The sequence below is a fragment of the Mesoplodon densirostris genome, chromosome 15, assembly GCF_025265405.1.
Source record: "Mesoplodon densirostris isolate mMesDen1 chromosome 15, mMesDen1 primary haplotype, whole genome shotgun sequence".
Taxonomy (NCBI): Eukaryota; Metazoa; Chordata; class Mammalia; order Artiodactyla; family Ziphiidae; genus Mesoplodon; species Mesoplodon densirostris.
In genome coordinates, this window is record NC_082675.1 from 57,899,378 (window position 1) to 57,927,038 (window position 27,661).

The 27,661-nt window shown below is 34.7% G+C and overlaps 1 protein-coding gene across 1 annotated transcript in view; it reads left to right on the forward strand.

Annotated features, from left to right (window-relative positions):
- Positions 1-27,661, forward strand: part of PIK3C3 (phosphatidylinositol 3-kinase catalytic subunit type 3) — a 146,190-nt gene that overhangs the window by 42,575 nt on the left and 75,954 nt on the right. The window contains exons 5-10 of the mRNA XM_060119274.1: positions 7,801-7,887; positions 10,110-10,205; positions 12,835-12,906; positions 17,482-17,586; positions 18,391-18,483; positions 26,211-26,396. Of these exons, the coding sequence (XP_059975257.1) occupies positions 7,801-7,887; positions 10,110-10,205; positions 12,835-12,906; positions 17,482-17,586; positions 18,391-18,483; positions 26,211-26,396 (639 nt within the window). The remainder of the gene's footprint in view (positions 1-7,800; positions 7,888-10,109; positions 10,206-12,834; positions 12,907-17,481; positions 17,587-18,390; positions 18,484-26,210; positions 26,397-27,661) is intronic.

Here is a 27,661-nt window from a genome sequence, read left to right on the forward strand (position 1 = left end):
TCTATGGTTGGCTGTTCAAAGTATTTGCAATTCTGTGCTGTTGTAAAGCCTTTATCCATTTTAAACTTTCTACTAGCTTGAAAATAGAAAGTGAGAATTGTTCTTTAAGTTACTTTTATATGGCTTGCTTGATATGTGCTTGTATGCTGTATTTCCAAGTTATCAGACATAGTCATAAGGTGTATGTGGGTGCTTAAAACCAGGATCAAAGTTTGGTGTACATCTCTGAATTCTTTTATCAGTTATATTCTGTCTTATGTTCATCTTGTTCTCCATCTTGTTTTCACAGGTAGATAATAAACTCCGTGAATTATCATACCGTGTCTTGATAAACCAACAAAACTAGCCCACCTTTCATAGCATATGTGAACTTGGGCCATGTGTCTCGTATTTTGATTAATACATGTTAATTGATGCCTTTTGTAAAGATAAAATCGGTATATGAATATGGAAGAAACTGGCCAGGGAAAATTTGTAAAGCAGAAACCATTTTCTCTCCAGTTTCCTTTTGAGTCTATCTCTCCCCATTTACCTTCCTACAGATTCCTAGGCAGATTTGAAATAGATAAATGTTTTTCAGTTCTTTTTACTCTTCCCTTTCTTCCTTTAGGCTGTTAAGTGTGGTATCTACTATAAAGAAAAATCTAGATCATGATGAACCTCAAGAAAGTTGATTCCCAGTAAGCATCTTATGTATGTGTAGATCTTCCTACTGTCCACCTCGCAGAGAACTTGATTTACTTAAATACTTACCGAGGACTACCATCCTAGTCTCTTTAATACCTGGGTACATCAAACTCCCTGATGCGCTGACAAATAAGCTATTTCCTCTGCATGGAAGATTTCATCCTGTTTGTTTGACTTACTCCTTATCCTTCAAGTCTCTGCTTTAATGTTACCTGCCTGAGATGCCTTCTCAAGAACCCCCATTATTTTCTGTCACATCACCCTGTTCATGACTTTCATATTACTGTTTCAATTTGTATATAGACATATAAGCATTTACCATATGGGCGTATAGGCATTACCATACAAATGGCTCACCCCTACCTTAAGTTCTTGAAGGCAGGGAACTTGCTTCTTTTGTTCAACATTCTGTGCTTATCTCCAGAGCAGAGGACCTGATGGAAGTTTGTAACTTACAACAGCAAATTAAGTAATATATATTTATGTTGAAAGTATATAAGTACTAGGGAAAAGTGACTAAGGGCATGAATCATTCTTTTCTCCAGCTTCCTTTTGAGTGTCACTCCCTTCCCCTTGCTCCCCATTTACTCCCCAAAGCTCTTGACCAAAATTGCAGAGTATACAAGCATTTGTTTTCTGTTCTATCACCCTTCCACATTAGAAGTCCTGTCAATAAATATAAATATTCATTGAATGGATAAATGCTAGGTTCTGTCAACCATTCATAGCTCTAGCACTCAAGAAGCTTATGGTCTAGTAGGGCAGATACAAATAAGGAGCAAAGAATTGTGACTTGTGGTGATCATGGAAGTCTGTCTGTTCCCAGGGATAGCTATCCAGTTTGACATTCCTTTTCTCTGCTGTTCCTAGTCTATATACAGTGTAGCAAGTTGGCCTACTTTTAGTTCTGTCCTTGGTACTTGTATTGAACACCTACTAATCTGAGGCATCTTCCTCAAGCACGTATCTCCCATTAAATCTGATATACATGATTAGTACTCCAAGCAGTTTCCTGGGCATGTTCTTATTTGGTTCTTACACAGATTCTTTTACTTAAGTAGCTTTTAAAACCACTTGCTATTTAATTCTTGGAGAAGTTAGAGCTCAATAATTATGCTATTATTTCTGTGACAGTGGGCTTCTCTTCCAAGCTCTATACGATTTCTTGTGAATTCTGTAGAAACTTATGTTCCTTAAAAAGAGAGAATGACTCTTTTACTGATATCTTGACCTAGCTGCTTTCTAGGATGGGCACCCTAGTGAGGATTATCTCTTCACAAGCAATTTGAAACAGATTGTACTAGTTTTACCCTGCTGTTTAACAGAATGCAGATTTTCTCATTTGGGAGATCTAGGTCAGACCCCAAATGAAATATAAACTGTTCAAGTTCATTTGTTGGTCTTCATTATCTATAGACATTCTTAAACTGGAGACAAGTGGAAACTGCTTTGGACTGGTGAAAACCACCCAAGTCTGTCTACATAGTCATCAGCACCTATAGAGATGAAGTGACATAGATTATGGGCTAATAACAGCTGCTCACAGTTTGCATAGTGCTGTATAGTTCTCTAAATTTTTTAGTAAAAATTTTCATCTAATATTTAATTATTTAATCTGCATCAAGTCTTAAAAGTAAAAGACCTTATTGTCTGAAGAACTGAAACGGGTGGCTGGAGTGTAACATCAGTTGGAGAGTTGTAAGAGCTTATTTTGGAGGGGAAGGCAAGGCCTAATCATTTAGGAATTGTGATAGCTAATTCTAGACTTTACCTGATACCTAAAGTCCAGTCAAGAGCTAGCTTTGCCATCTTCAAATTCTCTCCCCTTGTTCTTCTGGAATTGAGCAATCAACTGTATGCTTAGATTGTCCAGTAAATGCTGTGCTAGCTAGTCTTCAAAGGTGACCCTCAATGAAATATGCCTCCTGATATTCACACTTCCATGTTGGATCTGCAGTAGCTCTGTGACTCCTTTTAACTAACATGATGCAGCTGAACTGATGCTATGCCTGTTCCAGGGCTAAACTTAAGACAACTTGAAAGCTTCTGTTTTTTTTGCACTTTTGGGGAATAATGAGCCACCATGTAAGAAGTCCAGCTACCTAGTTGGAGTGACTATGTTGAAAGACTACCTGGAGAGGGAGCAGCACTGAGAGTACCTTCAGAAAGACAGAGGCCCCACCACTCTGGTTTCCCACCTGAGCCCATCCTTGCTCATGAAGGTGTTGGAAATGTGAGTGAAGCTATCTTGGACATTCCAGCTCCAGCTACCACATGACAACAGTCTTATGAGAGACTGTTAGACTAAGAGAAAAAAAATATCCAGATGTCCTCAAGAAAATGACTTCTTGATGTCTCCAAGAATCACGAAAAATATTAAAATGAGTGATGTTTTAAGGCACTAAGTTTTGTGGTGCTTTGTTACATAGTATCAGATAAATAGCACAAGTAGCTAGGGGACATTTTGAGTGGTAACTTTCTAGTGCAACAGAAATTATAAAACTGATTCAAGCAGAGAAATATCTAGAAATTCTGCTGTCAATCTCAAGAGTCTGGTGTGAGACAAACTTGTAAACAAACAGTCATAGCATAAGTGGTACCTCTCATTCTGCAGTTGCTTTTGCATTCAACAGTGTCATAGTGATGTTTCCTATCGGGGTATATGGATTTTTCTTTCTTTTTGATTATAGTATTTCTTAGTGTGTGTGCCATAGTTTACTTAACAGTAACCACTATTGATAGACATTTACATTCTTTTATGTCTAAGTTTTCCATATTGCAAACAGTGATGCACAAATACGAATATATCTCAGGTAATTTAAACTTGTACTCCAAAATGGCTTTACCAGTTTATGGTACTACCGTCCTTGACCATGCATTCTTTGGTTGCTATTTGTAAGGTTGAGAATGGTCATCTTTTAGTATTTAAATACAGAAGGTAAGAATATGCTATATAGGAAGTAATATTTATTAGCAGCAAACATGAATTCTGGAATTAGTGAAATGACTTTAGAAAATTTTCGATTTGTCTGATTATTTAGCAAGGGAGAGAAAAATGCCCAACACATTCTGCCACATCTAAACTTAATATGCTATTGTCAATTTTTTCCTCAAAGGAAACTAGTGGAGAATAAACTACTGTATCATAAGTATGAAACTTGTGTTTAAAAAATTACAAAAGTTAATTAGACTTAAATCTTTTACTATGAATGCATCAATAGAGGAGATAGCAAAGACTGATAGAAGGAGTATGGACTTCGTAGACCTGGGATTTAACTCCTAGCTCTGCCACTTCAGTGTGGTAGTTGATGTGATATGACCCTTTATATTTTTATTCATTTAAAAAAACTAGTTTGGAACATGTGGCAAAATGAGTGAGAATATAATTCTTTAAAGACTGTATGGAATAATACTACCTATCATATTTTGCATCCATTATCCTATTTGAATTTTGCTAGCAGTAATAGAAATTAATACTTCTTTTTGTACATGAGGGTTCAAAACTGATGGAATTCGAAAATGAAGTGCTAGGGTTAGAACCCAGGTCTAATGGCTCCTAGTCTAGCACTCTTTCCTTTAGGTCACATTGCCTGGTGTTCTTTTGGTTCCCTTGTAACTAATTCTTAGTCTGTTTCCACGTTAGTGTATTTGTCTAATGTTCCACCGGAGCCAGCAAAATGTTTAGTCCCTGCTTTGTGTGAGTAATAGTGCTAAACACTTTTTGTTGCCTCATCCATTTTCATTTAGAGATGACCTCAAGTGAAAAGGAATTTGTTATTCAGAAGAAAGCTAAGCTGATAATATTTTTATATTAAAGTGATCCTCAGACTTTTTGTATGAAGCTACTATTTTCATTTCTGAAATAGTATGACCATGTAGTTGTGATAAGAGTCCCTTAGTTGAGGAATATAAAGAATATTGATGAAGATCTTTAGTTCTGTGAGAGAGATAATAATTGGTAGAAGTGTTTGGCATCCTTGTAGGAATACCATCATAACATGTATAATGGAAATGAAGAAAAATCATAAAGACAAGCTACCATTGAAGTCCTTAATGCTCAATTTTGCTTTATGCTATGAATTTGTTTAGAAAGAAAGAGGGGATTTGATACATGAATAATGCTGATGTTTAAAAATTACACTTTCTAAGACAAAATCTAGTTTCAGTTTGAGGACCTTGGAAATTATCTTGAATTCTCTGTATATTTGAAGGGTCAGTGTATTATTTAGTTTGTGAAACAAAGGGTAGGTTGGTATGTAAGACCTTCAGAGGGCTCTACCAACTGCAACTCTAGAAATTCTTTTACCACGGGTTCTTTTATTAGCGTTAATTATTTTATTACTCCTTCTTAAAAGTAAAGCGCACATGCACACCTATGTGCTTAAGTCTTAGAGTAGTAAATTATAGGCTCCAGAGAAATGCCTTATGTATGTAACTGTCTGTTATTTTTCATAGTGAGATGTGAAAAAAATAGAAGTTTATTTCCAATTTGAAGAACTATCATTATAATTTTCTCCCTTTGTAATAATCAAAATGCAAGAAATATAGACCATGGAGATACTTTCAGGAAAGGCTTCATTATTTTTGAGCATGTTTAGATGGCAGATTATAGACCATTTAAAATTTTTTGTTTTTCTGTAAAAACTATGATGATTAGTCTCTAGCCAAGTCCATTTCTTATCTTGATAGTTGTGTATGGCTTCTGTTGTGTATAGGCATATATCAAATGTGAAGGTGACATAACACTTCTTTTTTTGATTTTTTAGATTTTTTAAAGATTTTATTTTTGTTGAAGAGTTTTACATTCACAGCAATACTAAGAGGAAGGTACAGATATTTCTCATATACACTCTGCCCCAGCACATGCATAGCCTCCCCTATTGTCAACACCTCTCACCACAGTGGTACATTTGTTACAATTTTTTACAATTGATGAACCTATACTGACAACTCATAATCACCCAAAGACCATATACCTCAGTGTTCTCTCTTGGTATTGTACATTCTATGGGCTTTGACAAATGTTTAATGTCATTTGTCCATCATTATAGCATGATACAGAGTAGTTTTACTGCCCTAAAAATCTTCTGTGCTCCACCTATACATCCCTTCTTCTCCCCCAACCCTGGGCAACTAGTTATCTTTTTATTATCTCCATAGTTTTATCAATACCTTTTCTTTAGTTGTAATCGAACTGTACCTAGCCTTTTCAGATTGACCTCTTTCACTTAGCAATGTGCAAGTAATGTGTACTTAAGGTTCCTCCATGTCTTTTCATTTATTGATACCTCATTTCCTTTTAGCACTGCATAACATTGTTTGAATGTATCTGTTTATCCATTCCCTTGGTGAAGGCCATCTGAAGTGCTTCTAAGTTTTGGTTATTATAAATAAAGTCACTATAAATATCCATGTGCAGGCTTTGTGTGGGCATTAAGTATTCAACTCCTTTGGGTAAATACCAAGGAGGGCAATTCCTGGACTGTATGGTAAGAGTGTGTTTAGTTTTGTAAGAAACTGCCACACTGACTTCTAGAATGGCTGTACATTTTGCATTCCCACCAACCATTAATGAGAGTTCCTATAGCTCTACATTCTCACCTACATTCCCACCAGCAATTAATGAGAGTTCCTGTATCTCTACATCCTCACCTGCATTTGGTGTTGTCAGTGTTCCAAATCTTGGTCATTCTGATAAGTGTTTAGTGATTTCTCATAGTTTTAATTTGCATTTCCCTGATGGCATATGATGTGGAGCATCTTTTCACATGCTTATTTGCCATCCATATCTCTTCTTTGGTGAGTTGTTTATTACGATCTTTGGCCCATTTTTAAAATCAGGTTGCTTATTTTTTTATTGTTGAGTTTTAAGAGTTCTTTGTATATTTTGGCCAACATTCCTTTATCATATGTGCCTTTTGCAAGTATTTTCTCCCGGTCCATGGCTTGTTTTCTCATTCTCTTCACAATGTCTTTCACAGAGCAGACTTTTTTAATTTTAATGAAGTCCAGCTTATCAAAGATTTCTTTCATGGATTATGCCTTTGGTGTTGCATCTAAAAAGTTGTCACCATACCCAAGGTCATTTAGGTTTTCTCCTATGTTATCTTCTAGGAGTTCTGTATTTTGCAATTTACATTGAGGTCTGTGATTCATTTTGAGTTAATTTTTGTGAAGGGTGTAAGGTCTTTGTCTACATGTATTTGTTTGCATGTGCATGTCCAGTTATCCCAGTGATATTTGAAAAGACTCTTTGCTCCATTTTATTGCCTCTGCTTCTTGGTCAAAGATCGTTGACTCTATTTATGTGGACTCTTTCTGGACTCCATTCTGTTCCATTGATCCATTTATCTATTCTTTTGCCAGTACCACACTGTTTTGATTACAGTAGCTATATATTAAGTCTTATAGTTGGATAATATATAGCTTTCAGTTTTGTTCTTCAGTACTGTGTTGGCTATTATGGATCTTTTGCCTTTCCATATAAACTTTAGAATCAGTTTGTTGATATCTACAAAATAACGTGCTGGGATTTTTTTTTTTTTTTTTTTTTTTTTTGACTAGGATTGCTTTGAATCTATAAATCAAGTTGGGAAGTACTGACATCTTGACAATATTGAGTCATCTTACCCTAAATGGAGTATCTGTCCATTAATTTAGCTCTTCTTTGATTTTGTTCATCAGAGTTTTGTAGTTTTCCTCATGTAGATCTTGTACATATTTTGTTAGATTTATACCAGTTTCATTTTTGGGAGGCACTAATGTAAATGATACTGTGTTTTGATATTGTGTTTTTAATTTCAAATTTGCTGGTAACAATATATAAGAAAGAGACTGACTTTTATATATGAACCTTGTATCCTCCTTGCTGTAATTGCTTATTAGTTCCAGGAGCTTTTTGTCCATTTAAAAATATTTTGTACATAAATGATCATGTCACCTTTGAATAAAGAAAGTATTATTTCTTTCTTCCCAATCTGTATATCAATTTATTTCCTTTTTCTTTGCATTAGCTAGTACTTCCAGTGTCATGTTGATGATCATTACCGTTCTTTATCCTCCTTGCTGTGAGATCTGTCCCTTAAAATTTTCTCCATTATATATTTTTTGCAGCTCACCAAAGCTCATCGACAAGGTCACATGGTGAAAGTAGATTGGCTGGACAGATTGACATTTAGAGAAATAGAAATGATAAATGAGGTGGGTTGTATCCCTCTTTTTTATTTCAAAATATTTTCTCCAGAATTTTAACTGAAAAATTTTTTAGGAGAACTATTTATTGCCAGTTATCTCTCAAATGTGGGAGTATTGAGGATTACCTCTAGTTGTGAGGTTTATGCTAATAAAAGGAAAACTTAGGATGTCTGCCTTTCTTGTATTTTAGTGTTCTCTTGAACCCCGAAATAGGTAGTGGATATCATAAGTGTACTAAATATCATATAAGTGAAGCCTTTGTTAAGCTTGATGCCTCACTTGTATGTTCTCTCTTTCTCCATATGGCAGTTTATGTCCAAGTTGATTGGATAAATCTGTCAACATAGTGTCAGAACAACCTCTTCACTTCAGTTACCTTAAGTCATCAATAACAATTCCTCTCCCCAATTAAGATATTCCTTGTCTTATTTAGTACATATAGGGCTGTGCACACTTAATGAGTTCAAGTAATTCGTGTGCTTTCTTGATCTTGAGTATTGGTCCAGAATATGTTCAATGAAAAGATGGCTTCAGTGAAACTCTTTACAAAAGTTAGAACGACAAAAAACTTTTTTCTGTACACTAGCACTGAAATTGAAATACTAGATGTTTGGCCTAACATTCTGTGTCTAGAAAGCAGAAATAATGGTTATATATTAATCACATTAGGAGAGAGGAATAGCAATTTTGTGAAATGCGTAGCTTATAGTGATCACCACATGGCACAACTGACTTGATTTGTGTTCTTTCAACAGTTTTCAGCAGGTGGAAAGAGAGAAATTTGTCATTTTACAGTGAACACTTAGAAAAGTTAAACTCCGACATTGTTCATTTTTAAAAAACAAATTAGTCGTGTCTAACAACATTTATATTCAGTATGAATACTAGGCATCTTTTCTAAATGTATTCATAATACATTCTTATATACTGAAACTGGAAGAAAATTTTACTTTTTTGAATTTTGATAATAGTCACATTCCAAAAATAGTTTAATCAAAATGCTTTTTTCTTTTTCCTATTTTTAATTAAAAAATATTTTTAATTTTTCTATTCTTCAACTTAGATACCCCTGGGTGTAAACAATGTAACATTAGAGCATACTTTGCCCAGCCTTTTTCACTCACTCTATCTGCACTCTTTAAAAGATAGGAGGCTATCTATTATAATAGATTATAATATGCTTCATAAAGCTGAACAGTTTAAGTGACCTCCTTAGATCTATATGATTATATACATATAGATTTAAAGCCATTTTTCAAACTGTTTTGGATCAGGACTACTCACCCTTTTAAATTTCATTTTATTTTCACTTCATTATTAACATAATATTTGCTTTTTTAAGGGGACACATTTATACGCACAATCAGCATTTTATATGTTGGGGAAGAAGTAACTATTACCAGTGTATTTAAGGTGTATTGATAAAACTTTACAAATTATTACAAGTTATTTTAAGACTGTTTATAAGTTGTGAAAAACTTGTAAATATTGTATCTGTTAAGCTCAAATGACCTCTGTCCTTAGTTACATACTTTGTTTTACTTTTGTTTTTTTTTATACTTATATTAATTTCTGCAGTTAGATTAGTCCATATTGTTTAAAGGTGAACTGTTCTTTGCTTAAAATTATTAGAAATACCAATTTTTTTTTTTTTTTTTTTTTTTTTTTTTTTTTTTTTTTTTTTTTTTTTGCTGTACGCGGGCCTCTCACTGCTGTGGCCTCTCCCGTTGCGGAGCACAGGCTCCGGACACACAGGCTCCGCGGCCATGGCTCGCGGGCCCAGCCGCTCCGCGGCATGTGGGATCCTCCGGGATCGGGGCACGAACCCGTGTCCCCTGCATCGGCAGGCGGACTCTCAACCACTGCGCCACCAGGGAGGCCCAGAAATACAAATTTTTTTAAATAAAATAATTAACTTGCAAATGCATATGAAATACCTTTAAAATGTTATATAATAGAATTCATACTACTGAATAAACCAAAAATGTCATTAAGTTTGAGGAGGGAGTTATAAGTGAGTAGTAGACACTTCTGGATAAAACAGTAGTGCTGTATATAATGAAATAGTAGTGCTATGTAAAACAGTGCATTTATAATAATGAAATAAAAATTTGTTACATTTTAAATTATATTTGATAGAATCCATGTATTACTGAATTGGGAATAATGATACAAACTGATGTTGAAGAAAATCATTTTTCATAAAAAATCTTGTTTTTTTCTTTTAGAGTGAAAAACGAAGTTCTAATTTCATGTACTTGATGGTTGAGTTTCGATGTGTCAAGTGTGATGATAAGGAATATGGTATTGTTTATTATGAAAAGGTATTTTCCTTGGAACTGTTTATGGTCTCTAAAGTAGAAGGGAGGGGAAACATTAAAAAAAATTTACTGTTTTTCCTGCTGGGATGAATTCTTTGGCTGCAGAATGGCAGCAGACAGCTGTCAGCAGCAGCTGTTTGTATATACACAAATCAAATCATATAGCTACAACAAGATTACAAAAGCTGATCACTCATATAATGCAGTTCTGGGTTATAGAATTCAATAAATATACAAGAGATTAAAAACTTTTTGATTAATTGTTCTGTAAATTGGCAAGTAAGACATTAAAGCAGTAGCTTCATTAACAATTAGTGTCCATTTGAAAAGTAAAAAGAGGGAATCATATTTTTTATGTGGTAGGCTATTGAATGGTAAGGGTATGTTTGTTATTTGAGTGTGTATGTAATGTGTTGGAATTGTATATGTAACAATTCCAGCATAAGTATACTTATGAAATACCTTATAAATGTTCATTTATATAATATATGCAGAATTAAGGAAACCATGTTATCAGTAGGCTGAGTGGTAATGAATATGAAGTTATGAATTTGCTCTGGTCTGTTCATTACCAAAAGAAAGTAGTTGTATATTTGATATCTAGGTACTTGAAAAATATCTGTGCCTTAAATGCTTATTTATGGGTCTTCATTTTAGTACTACAGAAATAATAGTATGCATAGTTCAAAACCACATAAATTAAGTACCTTCTGTTATTTTGGAAGTACTGAGACAAGTGCTTATGAGGACAGTGCAAATCAGAATCAGTGTGAATGAGGACAGACTTTCGATACCTGGCATAATAGAATAATATTTCTTCTAGCATAGAGCTAAGCTATATGCAGTTTATTTGTTCATTAGAAGCAGCACTTTTAAATTACCTTTACACATTAGTGTTATTTGTTAAAGTTGTCACAAGTGATTTTTAAAAAATATATGTTTTATAACTATTAAATTACTATTTGAAAGATGTTTTCATAATGCAGGTTTAGGGTTTGTATAGTTAATTTGTGATCATTTTTCTGGTACTTTTCAAGTTAATGTATTTTTCCCTTTAGCTTGTACCCCTTCCTAAAGTAAAAGGTTAGGGAAAAGTTAACTTGTTTCAGCTTTTTATTTTATAAATAGTAATCTCTGGGGGAAAAAATAGATAAGAAGGTAGACTATTTAATATTGTTTGTTAATTCATTAGAAAGACTATATTAAAAAGGGAAATGTAGGTGAGTGAAATTGTTTTGTTACCAATACATCTTAATAAAATCACTTTTTACATTTTTACTATATGTAATTTCATTAAAAGCAATATTTCCTGCCCATATGGAGTTTGTATTGCAGAAACATGCTAATGGTGATGGTACTTTCAATCATTGGAGACTTGAAGGATCTTTTGAAAGACAGCTTTGATGATAGATTAAATAATAACAGAACAGAAATTAGAAGAATTTCAAGTATTTTTGAAAAGGTTCTTGACCCCTTTCTACTGCTTCTTGAAAATTGCCCATAAATTAATTCCTGTCTACCTACCCTGTCATATTTCCACTTAGTGTAAAGATTGCTGGGCCAGTGTATTGAATCTAATGGAAATAGACTTTCTTGTCACCTGTCTTTTGTGACAGATAGCCTTAGTGAAGATTACTTGTCACAGTTTGGCTGATAAATGTGTTTTCTGATGTTGTGACTGAGAACCAGCCTGTTAAACAATGGCTGTGGGAATTTGTGGTTTTCTCTAGGACTCAATTACTGAACCTAAAGTAAAGTCACAATACTTCCCTTCTTTCAGTCTCTCCTGATTTTGTTGTTCATATCTAAAATTGAAAATATGCTAGCATTTGGAAATTGACAGAAAAACTTGATGCTAGGTGTACAGTCGTGAGGAAATGAATTTCAACCTTAATTAGTTTATCCTTTTCCAGGATGTATGCAGTGACATTTATTGTTCAGAATTACCTTTCTTGCCTGAATTGGATAAAAGTAAAAGCCAAAATTCTTCAAAAATGATAATACCAACAAAATAAGACTGATTTATTTCTTAAGAATTGATGGATTGATTCTTGCTATTCAAATTTGCATTGCGTTGAGTAAGTATCCTCTGAGAAGCAATGCTGCTGAGTTTTTAGTCATATATAAGTTTGAGTAATGTTAACCCACATTTAAAATTCTACTTATCTGAGTGGAAATTAATTGTGATAATTTGAAAAATTACCAAAATCCACTTAGTAGTTTCTGCAAATGGTGCGACAGATCCATTGTACCATATTGTAATTATACTCTTTGGTTTCTTGTTCTTCGTTTGAAAATTAGGACATACTATTTTGACTCAGTCATTATAAACAAAGTTTAAAACAAAATCTGGACAAAGACAATCTACTAATTTCCAGACCTGATATCTCTAAAAACTATAATACAGATTTTTTTTATTGTTAGAGTTTATTTTTCTCAAAATATTTTATCAGCAACAAAAGGTAAAAAATGGATATGTATTTTAAAATATAGTTGAATGAAGATAATTTTTTAAAGGGAGGAACGATGTTCATTAAAAATTAAAATACATTAGAGTGTACATGATCATGTATGACATTTTAACCATTTGGTTAAAAAAAATTTTTTTTTAACTTGTTATGCTGTAATCCAGGATGGTGATGAGTCATCTCCAATCTTGACAAGCTTTGAGATAGTGAAAGTTCCTGACCCTCAGATGTCTATGGTGAGTCATTGTCAAATTTCTTATGAAAATTCTTTTTTCCAGAGTGATTATGACTTAGATCCACATCATACACTTTCGTTTCAAAAACTATATCTGTAACTACATTGGTTATTTAAAAGTCATTGATAAATTCACTTCAGCTATTGATATATGTAATCAGGTTCAGATGGAATCTTTACAAGAAATATTAACACCTTAAAATAAGGTCAAGATAGTATAGTGTTGGGGAACCATTTTGTTTGCATTATTGAAAAAACTATGGAATGCAGTCTTGAAGGACTTGGGGAAACAAGTATTTGAAAGATTGTCATTATAACAGAAGGGAAATTAATTTATACCAGAAGATAACACTAAGATCAATGGATGGAAATTTTAGGGAGACTGATTTTGTTGAAAAATAGGGAAGATTATTGTAGCTACTAGAACTATTCAGTTTGGATTATGGTGTCTTGGATGATTTTGATATACCTGCATTGAATTGTTGAGATGATAGCTCTCTCAGGAATAAGAAAGAGGAAGAATTCCTACTTTGCAGCAGAGATTTAATTTGGTGACTTCAGATTTAGAAAGTTCCAGGCAAAAAATCCTTAAAGTAACATAATAGATACTGTGATATTTACACTTAGAATTCATTTATATCACTCTGAACTATTTTCTCCTTATTTTATACATTTCTAATTAGATTAATTACCTTCCTAATCAGAACGAAATAGATAAAAAGTAGTATATGGGAAGATGAAAACATGATGAGTAAATACAGTTCATTAGAGCAGGAAGTAATGGCTGATGGCCTAACATCAAAGGAAGAAATAGGGGGGAAAAGTGAATAAAAAGTTAGAAAACAAAGGTCACTTGGGAATCTTAGAAACAAACACCTAAGTATCTTCACAGATCCTGTGCCTAGCTTAATAAAATAAAGTTAATAGATCTAAATTTGACACCGTGGATTGGAAGAATCAATATTGTGAAAATGACTATACTACCCAAAGCAATCTCCAGATTCAGTGCAATCCCTATCAAACTACCACTGGCATTTTTCACAGAACTAGAACAAAAAATCTCACAATTTGTATGGAAACACAAAAGACCCCAAATAGCCAAAGCGATCTTGAGAAAGAAAAACAGAGCTGGAGGAATCAGGCTCCCAGATTTCAGACTATACTACAAAGTTACAGTAATCAAGACAGAATGGTACTGGCACAGAAACAGAAATATAGATCAATGGAAAAGGATAGAAAGCCCAGAGATAAACCCACGCACATATGGTCACCTTACCTTTGATAAAGGAGGCAAGAATATACAATGGAGAAAAGACAGCCTCTTCAATAAGTGGTGCTGGGAAAACTGGAGAGCTACATGTAAAAGAATGAAATTAGAACACTCCCTAACACCATACACAAAAATAAACTCAAAATGGATTAAAGACCTAAATGTAAGGCCAGGCACTATCAAACTCGTAGAGGAAAACATAGGCAGAACACTCTGTGACATAAATCACAGCAAGATCCTTTTTGACCCACCTCCTAGAGAAGTGGAAATAAAAACAAAAATAAACAAATGGGACCTAATGAAACTTCAAAGCTTTTGCACAGCAAAGGAAACCATAAACAAGATGAAAAGACAACCCTCAGAATGGGAGAAAATCTTTGCAAATGAAGCAACCAACAAAGGATTAATCTCCAAAATTTACAAGCAGCTCATGCAGCTCAATATCAAAAAAACAAACAACCCAATCCAAAATTGGGCAGATGACCTAAATAGACATTTCTCCAAAGAAGATATACAGATTGCCAACAAACACATGAAAGAATGCTCAACATCATTAATCATTAGAGAAATGCAAATCAAAACTACAATGCGATATCATCTCACACCGGTCAGAATGGCCATCATCAGGAAATCTACAAACAGTAAATGCTGGAGAGGGTGTGGAGAAAAGGGAACCCTCATACACTGTTGGTGGGAATGTAAATTGATACAGCCACTATGGAGAACAGTATGGAGGTTCCTTAAAACAACTAAAAATAGAACTACCATACAACCCAGCAGTCCCACTACTGGGCATGTACCCTGAGAAAACCATAATTCAAAAATAGTCATGTACCACAGTGTTCATTGCAGCTCTATTTACAATAGCCAGGACATGGAAGCAACCTAAGTGTCCATCGACAGATGAATAGATAAAGAAGTTGTGGCACATATACACAATGGAATATTACTCAGCCATAAGAAGAAACAACACTGAGTTATTTGTAGTGAGGTGGATGGACCTAGAATCTGTCATGCAGAGTGAAGTAAGTCAGAAAGAGATAAACAAATACCATATGCTAACACATGTATATGGAATCTAAAAAAAAAAAAGAAAAAATGGTCATGAAGAACCTAGGGGCAAGACGGGAGTAAAGACACAGACCTACTAGAGAATGGACTTGAGGACATGGGGGGGGGAAGGGTAAGCTGGGACAAAGTGAGAGAGTGGTAGTGTATATATGGACATATATACACTACCAAATCTAAAATGGATAGCTAGTGGGAAGCAGTTGCATAGCACAGGGAGATGAGCTTGGTGCTTTGTGACCACCTAGAGGGGTGGGATAGGGAGGGTGGGAGGGAGGGAGACGCAAGAGGGAAGAGATATGGGAACATGTATATGTATAACTGATTCACTTTGTTATACAGCAGAAATTAACACACCATTGTAAAGCAATTATACTCCAGTAAAGATGTAAAAAAAAAAAAGACATAGACCTACTAGAGAATGAACTTGAGGACACAGGGAGGGGGAAGGGTAAGCTGGGACAAAGTGAGAGAGTGGTAGTGTATATATGGACATATATACACTCCCAAATGTAAAATGGATAGCTAGTGGGAAGCAGTCTCATAGCACAGGGAGATAATCTTGGTGCTTTGTGACCAGCTAGAAGGGTGGGATAGGGAGGGTGGGAGGGAGGGAGACGCAAGAGGGAAGAGATATGGGGATATATGTATATGTATAACTGATTCACTTTGTTATAAAGCAGAAACTAACACACCATTGTAAACCAATTATACTCCAATAGAAACGTTAAAAAATAAAAATAAAATTGACACTGAATTTTCATTATAAAATCAAATTGTATTTTGCATTCTGGATATTAGAAACACACTAATGGTTACCTTCAAAGTGGTTGAGAGTATTCAAGTTTTGTCATACTGGGACCATATTAACTTCTATCAAAATGTCAGGTAAATGAGATATCTGTATATTTAGTGTATTTTTTTCTAAAGAAAATGCTCGTCAACAATTATAGGTTTAATATTATGGATGCTGTAATTAAAAATCAAAGATCTAGGACCTCTGTCAACAATTTTTAGTTTTAAATACTATCAAGAAAAAACAAAACAAAAGATTAAGAAAAAAAGCTACCCTCCTTACCCCCTATGTTAAAAAACTTTAATTTGTAGCCATTAGTATTAACTAAACAGAGGAATATATTTTTACAAACATTGAGTGCCGCTAAGCTGGTATATCACTGTATCAGGCAATAAAATAGACTCTATAGTTACAAGTGTGGTACTAGCACATGTACATATGCAAATGGACTGGTAGAACTGACTAAAATCCCCAGAAATACATCCAAGTACATATGTAAATTGACAAAGGTGGCATTTCATCACTAGAGCATAGTGCTGGGGAATGAGCCATTTGGAAAAAGATGAAATTAAATCAAATCCACACATCACACCATATATAAGGAAAAACTCCAAATGAATCAGGGATTTAAATATTCTAAAATGAAACCTTACTAGTACTTTACTGTCAGTGTAGGGAAAGACTTTCTAATGTTGAGTCAAAATCCAGAAGCAACAAAATAAATGATTGATAAATTTGACTATGTTAAAAAATTTGCATGGCAGAAACACTGTAACAAAGTCAAAAGACAATTGACAAACTGGGAGAAACTATTTGTGACATACATCACAGACAAAGAACTGAATATCTAATATGTAAAGAACTCTTAAAAACTGAAGAATAAAGGACCAAAAAGCCAAATTAGGAAAAAAAACATGAACAGACAATTCACACATGAAAAAATGAATAAAATAAAGTCTCTTAAGCAAAGACAGTATGTTCAAAACTAACGATTTGGGCCACAGGTAAAATAGTTAAGCATTTTGGTCACTCATTGTCCCTGCCCTCAGTTACTACTGGCAGTTAAACTCTAAGATGATAATACAATTATATCACAAAGTCACTAGTAGCTCATAGGAAGAGGGAGTGCTTTAATCTTAGTTGCCAGGGGAGATTTTGGAGTGAAGGTGACATTTGAGTTGGTAGAGGGTATAAAACCTTGAATACAACGGAGAGTTAAAACAAGAAACTGGAATGGCATGCTCAGGTGCACCTGGTGAAGCATAAGTTACGCTTACTTTCCCTATCACCACAAGATACATAGGAGACTAAAGTTGTAACACGAATAAAATGTTAAATATTATAAACTGGTCTTAAGTAACTATTTACTTTTCTAAATGGCTGTTGAAACTGCTTACTGGTAAAATTTACATTGTTACTTAATATTCTTAAATAATTTATAGGAAAATTTAGTTGAGAGCAAACACCACAAACTTGCCCGGAGTTTAAGAAGTGGACCTTCTGACCACGATCTCAAACCTAATGCTGCCACAAGAGATCAACTGAATGTAAGAGAATTTATAAAATATTAATTTAAAAATAATTAAGTGGGTAGTTTGGTTGCAACTGATGCGATAGCACATCACTTAAAAGTGATTCAGACACAGGTTAATGAACCCTATGTAATTTCGACAACTTCACATTTCTGTAGTTTTATATCATTTTGGGGCTTTCAGGAAATACATGAGCCCTAGAGACAGAACTGCAAATAGTATATGCTTTCTTGATATAGTGTTCTTAGAAACTGGCCGTAAGATACATTGCCTGAGCTTCCGCTGACTTAACAAGAGAAATGTTTATCATTTGGGTGTTTTTTTTTTTTTTTTTTTCCCTTTTCCTTGTGTATGTGTTGGGGGGAGGGGACTTTTTCCCTCATTTTTATTTTTTTTTAAATGTTTTATACAATTTTTAAGGGTTACTTTCCATTTGCAGTTATTACAAATTATTGTCTCTATTCCCTGTGTTGTACAATCCTTGAGCCTATCTTGCATGCAGTAGTTTGGTCGGGGGGAGTTTTTATTATTTGGATTTGTTGTGTCTTTGGTTGAAGTAAATTAGCTCTGTAATTACATACTTTTTTTTTAATATGGAACTTGACTTTTTTTTATCTTATCCTTTTCTCCTCTTATACTCTAATATACTTTTTGAACTGATAAGTACAGCAAATTTAAGTCTTGTCTGCATGTATATTCTCCTTCTATAATAGTTCAATTATAGATATATTTAAATGCATGAAAAATTTTAAATGAAATGGAAATATATAGGAAGATTTTTTTTATTTGACAAAAGTAGTTTTTTTTTCTTTGTTGTAGATTATTGTGAGTTATCCACCAACCAAGCAACTTACATATGAAGAACAAGATCTTGTATGGAAGTTTAGATATTATCTTACTAATCAAGAAAAAGTGAGTTTCTTGAATATTTTCATATATCAAATTATCTATAAACTTTGTTGCTAATGAGCAAAATGAAGTAAAACTGCCATAGAAATACAGACTTATTGTCAAACTTGAAAAAAGAAAGGTTTATAGAGTAATATATATTGTTACTCCATTTTTTAAAAATTTAAAACACAAAGACACATGTACCTATTTGTTGATGTATAGACAATGTCTGAATGGGTTAAGTCAGAGAGACTTAGGCTCAGTTTCCAGCACTACAACTTATTCTTACTGGGTAAGGTGAGGCAAGTTGCTTTGGAAGCTTTGTTTCCTCATTTTTCTAATTATGACAACTCTCCTTCACAGGTGAGATAATACAGATGAATAACCTGGTTGGGTACTTAATGCATAGTAGGTGCAGAGTAAATGTTGACTCACTTTATCTTCATTCTTCTCACCTCTTTGAGCCTGAGTAGCCAGCAAAAGATTTATGTTATTTAAAGAACTATAGAATTCTGGAGGAGATGTGGCTAGAGAGAGAGTATGAGAAATGTAATTTGAAATGGTAAATTGACTTGGTAGAATGGCATCCAGCTTGGCATGAGGATAGAGGCTAGGTCAGAACTAGACATTTGCTTTCCATAATGAAACTATGGAGTAGATAAAGTTTCTGGAGAGACAGAATTGGGATGAAGCACTAGACTTGAGTGTAGAGACTTAGTTTTGAGGCTTACTATTTATTGTCACAAAGAAGCTTTTTGACATATTTAATGTCATAGTTTCCTCATATTTAATATGAGTCCATTAAATTATAGTGAACTTTAAGTCTCTTCTAGTTCATAAAATAGTTGATAAATTCTTAGAACATAGGTTCAAAGACTAACTGTTAAGGTATAATAATAATAACCAGCATTTATTAAACAATCACTGTGTGTCAGGGATATTTGAAATCCCACAGCAACCCCACAATATAGGTATTATTGTTACTATTCTACAGATGAGGAAACCTGAGTCTTAGAGAGATTAAGGAACCTGTGCAGAATCAAAGCTTACAAATGCTGCTTCTTGATAGGCTCACATTTATGAGTTAGTAGAGAAGGTAGTCAGTGAAGTCATAGAAAAGAGGATTATACAGAAAATACAGCATCATGCATGCCTTAACAGGAATTCTGAAATGCATTGTGGGCAAAACAGAGAAGCATCAGGAAAATTAATATCTGTCAGATAGATATATAATTATGTGAGAATGAATGAATGTTTACAATCTTATGAGATTGTCTTTAGCTACTATGTTAACTTGTTTTTCTGAAACAATTGTATTTCCTTTAGTCTCTAAAGTAAAGATAAAAATCCAGTTACAGCTCATTTTAACTCTTCAGCTTTTCTTCTTTATCTTTTATTGATGCCTTGGGAAATTCTTTGTAGATGAATCATATTCAGTCTTTTTATATCTATAACAAGAATGAGAGAGGAATTTTAAATTTGCTATAGCTTTTGAGTGTTATTCTCTTTATCCCTGCAAAAAAAGGAAAGATTCATCAGCAGAAGCACAGGTTTATGATTTTTGCATTTTATAAAAAGATTGAGTTAGTATCGTGATACTCTGTTAAATGAATAAACTTGGTCACAGAAATTGCATCTTGAATGCAGCACAGTGCTGTCTAAAAATACACAGTAAGATATTGAATTAAACTTGTTAGAATGTATAGGTTCAAGAAGCATAGAATAGATTTACAAAGCAGAACTCCCTTAGATAGAAAGGCTTCCAAGGAAAACTGTTTGTTTTAACAAGTCGTCACTTCCCACTGAAATTAAATTACTTCTAGATATGTGAAAAGAAATAAAATGCTCAAGTGATATAAAGTGTGTGACAAGTTTCATTTAACTAATTGGTTTCAACTTTTTGAAAGGTAGGTGATGAAACTTCACTTCTCAGGACATATTATAGGATTCTTAAGATCACTAGAGTAGAGTGAACACTGTTTTTTGTTTAGGAAGCACTTTTCAGAAAACCAAATATATATTGATCTTGAAGTGACCAAAATAATTATTAAAATAGCTACATTTGTATCTTTGTAATAATTTAAAATGGGTTTTGTAGAAAATAAATACTCCTGTACCATTGTCCTTTAATTTATTTATAAAAGAAATTCGTTCAGTGCCAGTTTCTCAGGAACTGTGATTTAGGTTATTTGACAGTTGAACCCTAAGACTGAAAAGACTTCCTAGAGAGAAAGCAGTGCTCAGGAAACAAGTTGGTGGAAATTTTTTCTTACAAAGTTGTACTTCTTATTTATTTTTTAAATAAATAAATAATTTAAATAATAATAAATTTGGTCTTTCCACCTATTTTTTTCTAAATGGCCTGTCTTAAGCATTTCGGATAAAAAGCCCTCTAGTCTAGACTTGATGTTGTAACTGAAAAGTTCACAGTAATAAGTTTGTCCAACAAAATCAGTTGAATTTATGAAGTATTTTTAATTTTGTGGTCCATAGCATATAGGAAGTGACTCATTTTTGCAGAACTCAAAATGTGACTATTGTAACTTTTTAAATTCAGCTTAAAAAAATTTCAGCTTTTAACATGGTAAATGGCCTTTCTTATTAAAATGTTAATGAAAAATAACCGTTATATTAATGCCTTTCCATTATGCTTAGGGAACAAAAATAGTAGGAAGAGTCATAATGGTGAAGGTAATAGTGATGCACACTGAATGCTTTTATGAGGCTGCTTCTGAGACAGTGACATCAGGACAATAATCATATTTGTGCCTCCTGGCAAGAAGTTGATGGCAAACCATAGCAGAAATGAATTCAATTCAGCAAGCATTTGGTATCAACTCTTGGCCTAGTGTTATTTAAGGCTCTGAGCTTCGAGGAATTATGTCCCTGTAAATTTCATATAAATTAAAACTGTTTTGGGGAAAAGATAATTACACACAACCAAAATGGAGGTAGAGGATAGTAACTGATAAAGGGTCACTGTCTTATTAGTAAACAGGTAATTACTACAATAGAGACGTGAAGGAGAACAAGATCAGTGTGCCATGATATGAGGGAGGTTTTACAGAGCCAAGATCGGTCTTGAAGTTTGAACAGACTTTGATGGTCATTCTTACTTGATGATCATTTTTCATGGGAAAGAAAAGCATGAGTAAGGCAGAGTGTTAGGTTCAGGAGACAGAATAGTTTGTATGAAACGTTCTTTAAATAGAAAAGGTGGAATCAGATTGTAATGAGCCTTGAATTCTGTGGTTCGGAGTTGGATATCACTGGCAATAGGAAACCCCTAAAGCAAACAGAATGTGTCTAAACAAGTGATGTTTTAAGGAAGATGAACCAGGTGGATTGGAGCAGAGCTGAGAATGAAAAAAGAGACATAATTAGGAGGCTTATGTATGGATTTTGAGAGCTGTATTGGAGAACAAAGGAAGGAGAGGATAATGTGTAAAATGACTTGGAGGTAATTCCCAAGAATTAGGCCTGAGTGACTGAAATAAGGAAATATGGCAAGTGGAAGGAGCAGGGTAAGGAGATATTTCATTTTTGAATGTTTTGAATTTAAAATATTAGGAGAATAGCTGTGATATGATGATATAATAAGAAATCATATATTTGATCTTCATCTCTGGTTCCTGGCACAGAGTTTCTAAAACCCTAGGAATTTCATGAGTGGTAAGGATGAGAGGAGTGTCTTTTGTTTTTCATAACAAGCCCCTTTCAACTATACCTGTATTTATGGTAATGAGGTGACTCTTGGAGAGTGGGGCTCATTGCCAAAAGAACCAAACCTCTGATTAGAGGGTTGGAATTTTCAGCCCCACCCTTGACCTCTGTGGAGGGAGGAGGGGAGATCGTAAAGGGGCTGGGGATAGAATTAATAACTCAAGGATGGCTAATGATTTAATCAATTGTATCTACCTTATGGAATCTCTATGAAAACCTATAGAGCTTCTGGGTTGGTGAATGCATCCATATGCCAGGAAGGTGGCACATTCCTAACTATGAGGACAGAAGCTCCTGTGCTTGGGACCCTCCTGGACCTTGCCTAATGTACCTCTTCACCTGGTTATTCATTTATGTCTTTTATAATAAACCAGCAATAATAAACTATTTCTCTGAACTCTTTGTGCCATTATAGCAAATTATTGAGCCTGAGGAAGGGTCATGGGAACTCCCAATATGTAGCCAAGCTGGGCTGAAGTATGGGTACCTGAGAATCCAGTGTTTGCTCTTGGCATCTGAAATGGGAAGCAGTCTTGTGAGACTAACCCCTTAAGCTCTGCAATCTGCACTGAGTGTCAGAATTCAGTTAAATTGTAGGACACTCAGTGTCTGCAGAGAATTAGGGAATTGGTTCATGTGGACAACCCACACATTTGATGTCAGAAGTGTCCTGAGTAGAAGAACAGGTTTTCCTTTAGCAACAAGGTAGTAAATTCCAAAATTTAGTTGGTAGAAGTTAATATTAGAAATATATATGATAAATACAGTGTTTTCAGCTCTGAAATGTGATCATGATTCTAAAAGTAGGAGATAACAATGAAGTGATTCTAAGATCAGAAAGGAGGTTAACAAAACATTTATTGCTATTAATATAAAACATGGTAATACATACAATAATGTTAACATTTGATGCTGGACTCAACAACAAAAATAGAATAACAATAATATCAGAGTTGAAATAATTAACATTTATCAACTATTTATTATATATATATATATGCTGTTTTAAGCATTTATATTCATTAACTTATTTCATTTTTACCACGACCTTATGAGATAGATCACTTAAAAGTTAAATAACGTGCTCCATGTGACACAGTAATAATTGATGGAGCTGGAAATTAAGATCTGAACCCAAACACCTTGGCTTAGTCTAAAGCCTATACTATCTGTGGAAGTTCTAGGGATAAAATTGCATTTGAATCCTGTACCTTTTGTTTTACATAGATCAATAAAGCATCTTTAAAGGACCTGAGATTAAGTATCATCATTATTATCACTGTCTTCAAATTGTTACACTTCCTTTCTTTCTCATTACTCTTCTTGTTTCCTCCTTCATTCTATTATCTCCTTGTTTACATTTGTAACATTTAGCATTATCAAGTTGTGAAATCTTTGTACAGTGTCTTAGGTTCCCTGGCAGCAGTGTATTCCATAAATCTTACTAATAAATCTATAAATCTGAGAATCTGGGAGTTAGATTGTTTCAGTTGCTGAACTGAGTACCTTGGCTTGCTGCAAGATTTGCTTATAATAAGTACATACCTGCACATTTCTATTAAGACTACTGATGTACTGTGAAATGGCAAAGCTTTCACTGTAGTTGTTTAAGAAGTATTGCTTTGTTTCCACTTTCAGTCTAGAAATACATTTTGGAAGTGAAAAATAAATGCATAGAATAAGTTAGGAGGGCAATCCATGTTTTTATATGGAGAAGGAGCACTGCACTAAATGGTGTGTAGGAGGTGCAGAAGAAATGGATAGCTATCCTTGGGGGATGCAGACTCCAGTTGTAGACATAAGAATGCCCAGAAAAGCATTTGGTAGTTAGAAGAGCATCATTTAAATGAAGATAGTAAAACTGAGGCAGCTACTAAAAGAAGAGCTGAAAGTTGCTGAAAACTGCCTGGAAAAGTTGAGATTTTGACAAGCTGGCCTTAAAGAAGATGACACTACAGTTTTGGTGAAGAGCATAAGGAAGGAAGGAACTCCTTATAGACAGGAGTTAGTCATTATAAAATAGGTTAGCTTGGTTGAAGCATAGAGGGGCAATGAGAGCTTAATGAGAGTCACAGGTTTGGATTGTGGTGAGAGGTATCAAGGAATGTTTTGAGAAAGAAGCCAAGGTTTAAAAAACAACAAGAATTGTTTCACTGTCTATAAATACAATGAGTACTTTGGAAATTAGTCACTGGAATTACTTAGGTAAATATTGGGTCTCTTTTGGGCAGAGGTATTATAAGGTAAATTTCTGCTGACAGTGGGAGTTTGTGCTAATAAAATCACTTCCAGCTTGAGTGTCTGACAGTCTGTGAAATGATTAGAAAAGAAACTGGTGTTGAGGCTCTTAGCTAGAAGGCTGTGCCAAACTCTAGATGTTTGGTGTAGTGAGAGTCAATCTGAGGGGAACAACAGGAAATATTGCCAGGAAATAATTGACAGGAATTGGGAATGGATTTGAGACAGGAGGGAAGGGAGCAGGGCACAACCATTAAAAGAATGATACAACCATTAAGAACAGGATACCACAAAAACTGGTTAGAACCTAATAGGCCCAAGATGGAGGACGATTTGACTTCCGGGAGACCTTGAGCCTCATTATACACTCATTGTAATACATTAGCTAAATGACACACCCACAGGCACCATGACAGTTCTGAGGCCAGCCATAAAAGGCCAAAAAGTGGGCGGTGGCCCAATTCCTGGAAATCTCTGCCCCTTCCCTAAAATAGTTGGAATAATCCCCCCTCCCGTTAGCCTATGAAATTACCCAGCCCATAAAAACTAACCACCCCCACATTTCTGGGCCACTCTTGCCTTTTGAGACAGACTGCATTCTGTCTATGGAACGTGTATTTCCCATGACCACTCTCCTCAGCCGGCCCACTCTCTGTCTGTGGAGTGTGTATCTCTCTAAATAAACCTGCTTTCACTTTACTGTGTTTGGCTCTTGAATTCTTTCCTGTGCGAAGCCAAGGACCCTCACTAGGTGGCCAGTCCCAGGGACTCACTCAAGACCTGGGGCGTGACCCTTCTCTTGCACCCCATTTTTTTCCTACAACAGATTTAGGAAATAAGTGTTGGTGGAGTAATGGCTCCAAGGGGCATGGGCCTAGCTAAGTAGGAGATGCAGTACCTTAATGATAAGGAGGAGCCATCTGGTGTAACATGCATGGGCTGAGGGTCAATGGATTTAGATTCTGGGTCTAGCCTGTCACCATTTTGAGACGATGGGCAAGCCACTTCACTGAGATTATATACAAATTTGAGCATACTATTTTAACATAGTATGTTAAATATAGTATTAAATAGTATTAAATAGTATTAAAACATACTATTTTAACCATATTTAACTGTACAGTTCAGTGGCACTAAGTACATTCACACTGTTGTGCAACTCTCACCATCATCCATCTCCCGAATTTTTCACCTTCCTAGCCTGAAACTCTGTCCCATTAAACACTAATTCCCCAATAGTTACTTCCCTGTGTAAAAGAGACATACATATTTGACTTCATTTGAGTCCTTGTATGTGCATATCTAGGAAAACCATTGACTCTGGGAGGTGTTCAGGAGTGGGGTTCTGCCCTTCTTGACTTTGGACTCTCATTCACTGGCTGCAATCTCTTATGTCTCACATGTCGATGTTGTAAAATGAAGGTTTTCTTTAAGGTATCTCAGAGTTCGTGAGACATGCATCAACTATTTCCCTGTCTTGAGGTCTGCAGTGTTTTAAAATAACAAAAGCAAAATGAAGAAAAGCTGAAGAAAATTTAAAAATTCATAGTGGTTTGACCTGAAAAAAACATAGTTACAAGGAACATGATTTTTTTTTCCTTGTTCTGCAGTGTTTTTCTAGGATTGTGTGTATGCTAAACACTAAACAAAGTGTTTATGTAAGGAGTCAGTCGTTGACTTTGTGACTCTGCCATCAAGTCCAAGTTGAGCTCTGTTTAGTCACCCTTGACCCTTCCTATCCCAGAATAAGCTGTTGTTTCTAATTCTTAAACCTTTTCTGATTTTAGGCTTTGACGAAGTTCTTGAAATGTGTTAATTGGGATCTACCCCAGGAGGCCAAACAGGCATTGGAACTTCTGGGAAAATGGAAGCCAATGGATGTAGAGGATTCCTTGGAGCTGTTGTCCTCTCATTACACCAATCCAACAGTGAGGCGTTATGCTGTTGCCCGGTTACGGCAGGCAGATGATGAGGTGCATTGTTATTCATTACTCCTCTTCAACCGGGTGCATTTTAAACTAGAGCCTGATTATGGACTGTGTGTGTGTGTGTGTGTGTGTGTGTATGTGTTTGTGTGTGTGTGAGAGAGAGAGAGGGAAATTTTTAGAAGGGAACTGGATATACTATGTGTGTTTGCAGAAGCAAAATTAAAATATTCCTCCAAGGACTCCTCTGAAATGAAAATTTACTTCCTGATCTGTTACGTGATAGGACAGTCTCTCCCAGGACATTTACCTGGCAGTAGAGCTTGTATTGCTCTGTCTGGAAAAAGGAATTCTAGTGAAAAATGGTTTAATGCAGTACCAGCTAGGGAATAATTCAGATCCCCTCTATCAGTCAGTCTACAACAAGCCATGTTTAATTGTAGCCTTGAAAAGCACTTGGGGCCTTTAAAGCATAGAGGTGCATGGTCATTGTATTCTCTTTCAAACCCCTCCTTTAAACTTTGAGCTACTGACAATTATGTGTATATGTAGATTTTCTGAAGGTGGTTTTGAATCCTCTGGAAAGGAAAGACTACAAACATTATGGTGGCTATTTATATACATATAAGGTCACGAGGGAAGGTAGAAAACTCTGTGTTGACCCAAAGCATTGCTGGATTTTGAATTTTAGTAATTCCTAATAAGGTAGATGAATTCACTAATTCTTTTACTTATTAATTTTTATAGAGGGAATGTGTTCTCAAACATAACCTAATAGTTTATGCTAGCCTGCAAGGCTTATGGAATACAGGATGACTCTTCTCAAGCCTCAATATATATATAGGAGTTCCGATCATTATTTTGAATTCGTAGTGGTATCTGAATTTCAAGAGGCAAAATGCAGCATTTATTAAGGTTGATAGTTATATATGTATTTAATTACTATAAAATTTAAACACTGAAGTAAGTAGTATAGTGAATGCTCATACATAATTTACCCATCTTCAGCAGCTGCCAACTCATAGACAATTTGTTTCATCTCTAACACCAATTATTCTCTCCTCCCCATTCCCTATCCTCCTCTAGATTATTTTGAGGTCTCAGATATTGTATAATTTTATTGGAATAGGATGTTTTTCACTCTCCTATCAAAGAGCAATTCCTAGCATTGTGATTCAGCATATTATCTTCTCTGTTACTGTTTTTACTATATCACAAGTAAAAAAATTATTACAACAATATTTACTTAAAATAGTAAAATGTTTGTTTAGAAATTTCACTTTAGTCATTAAGTCTTTATCTATGTTTGACAT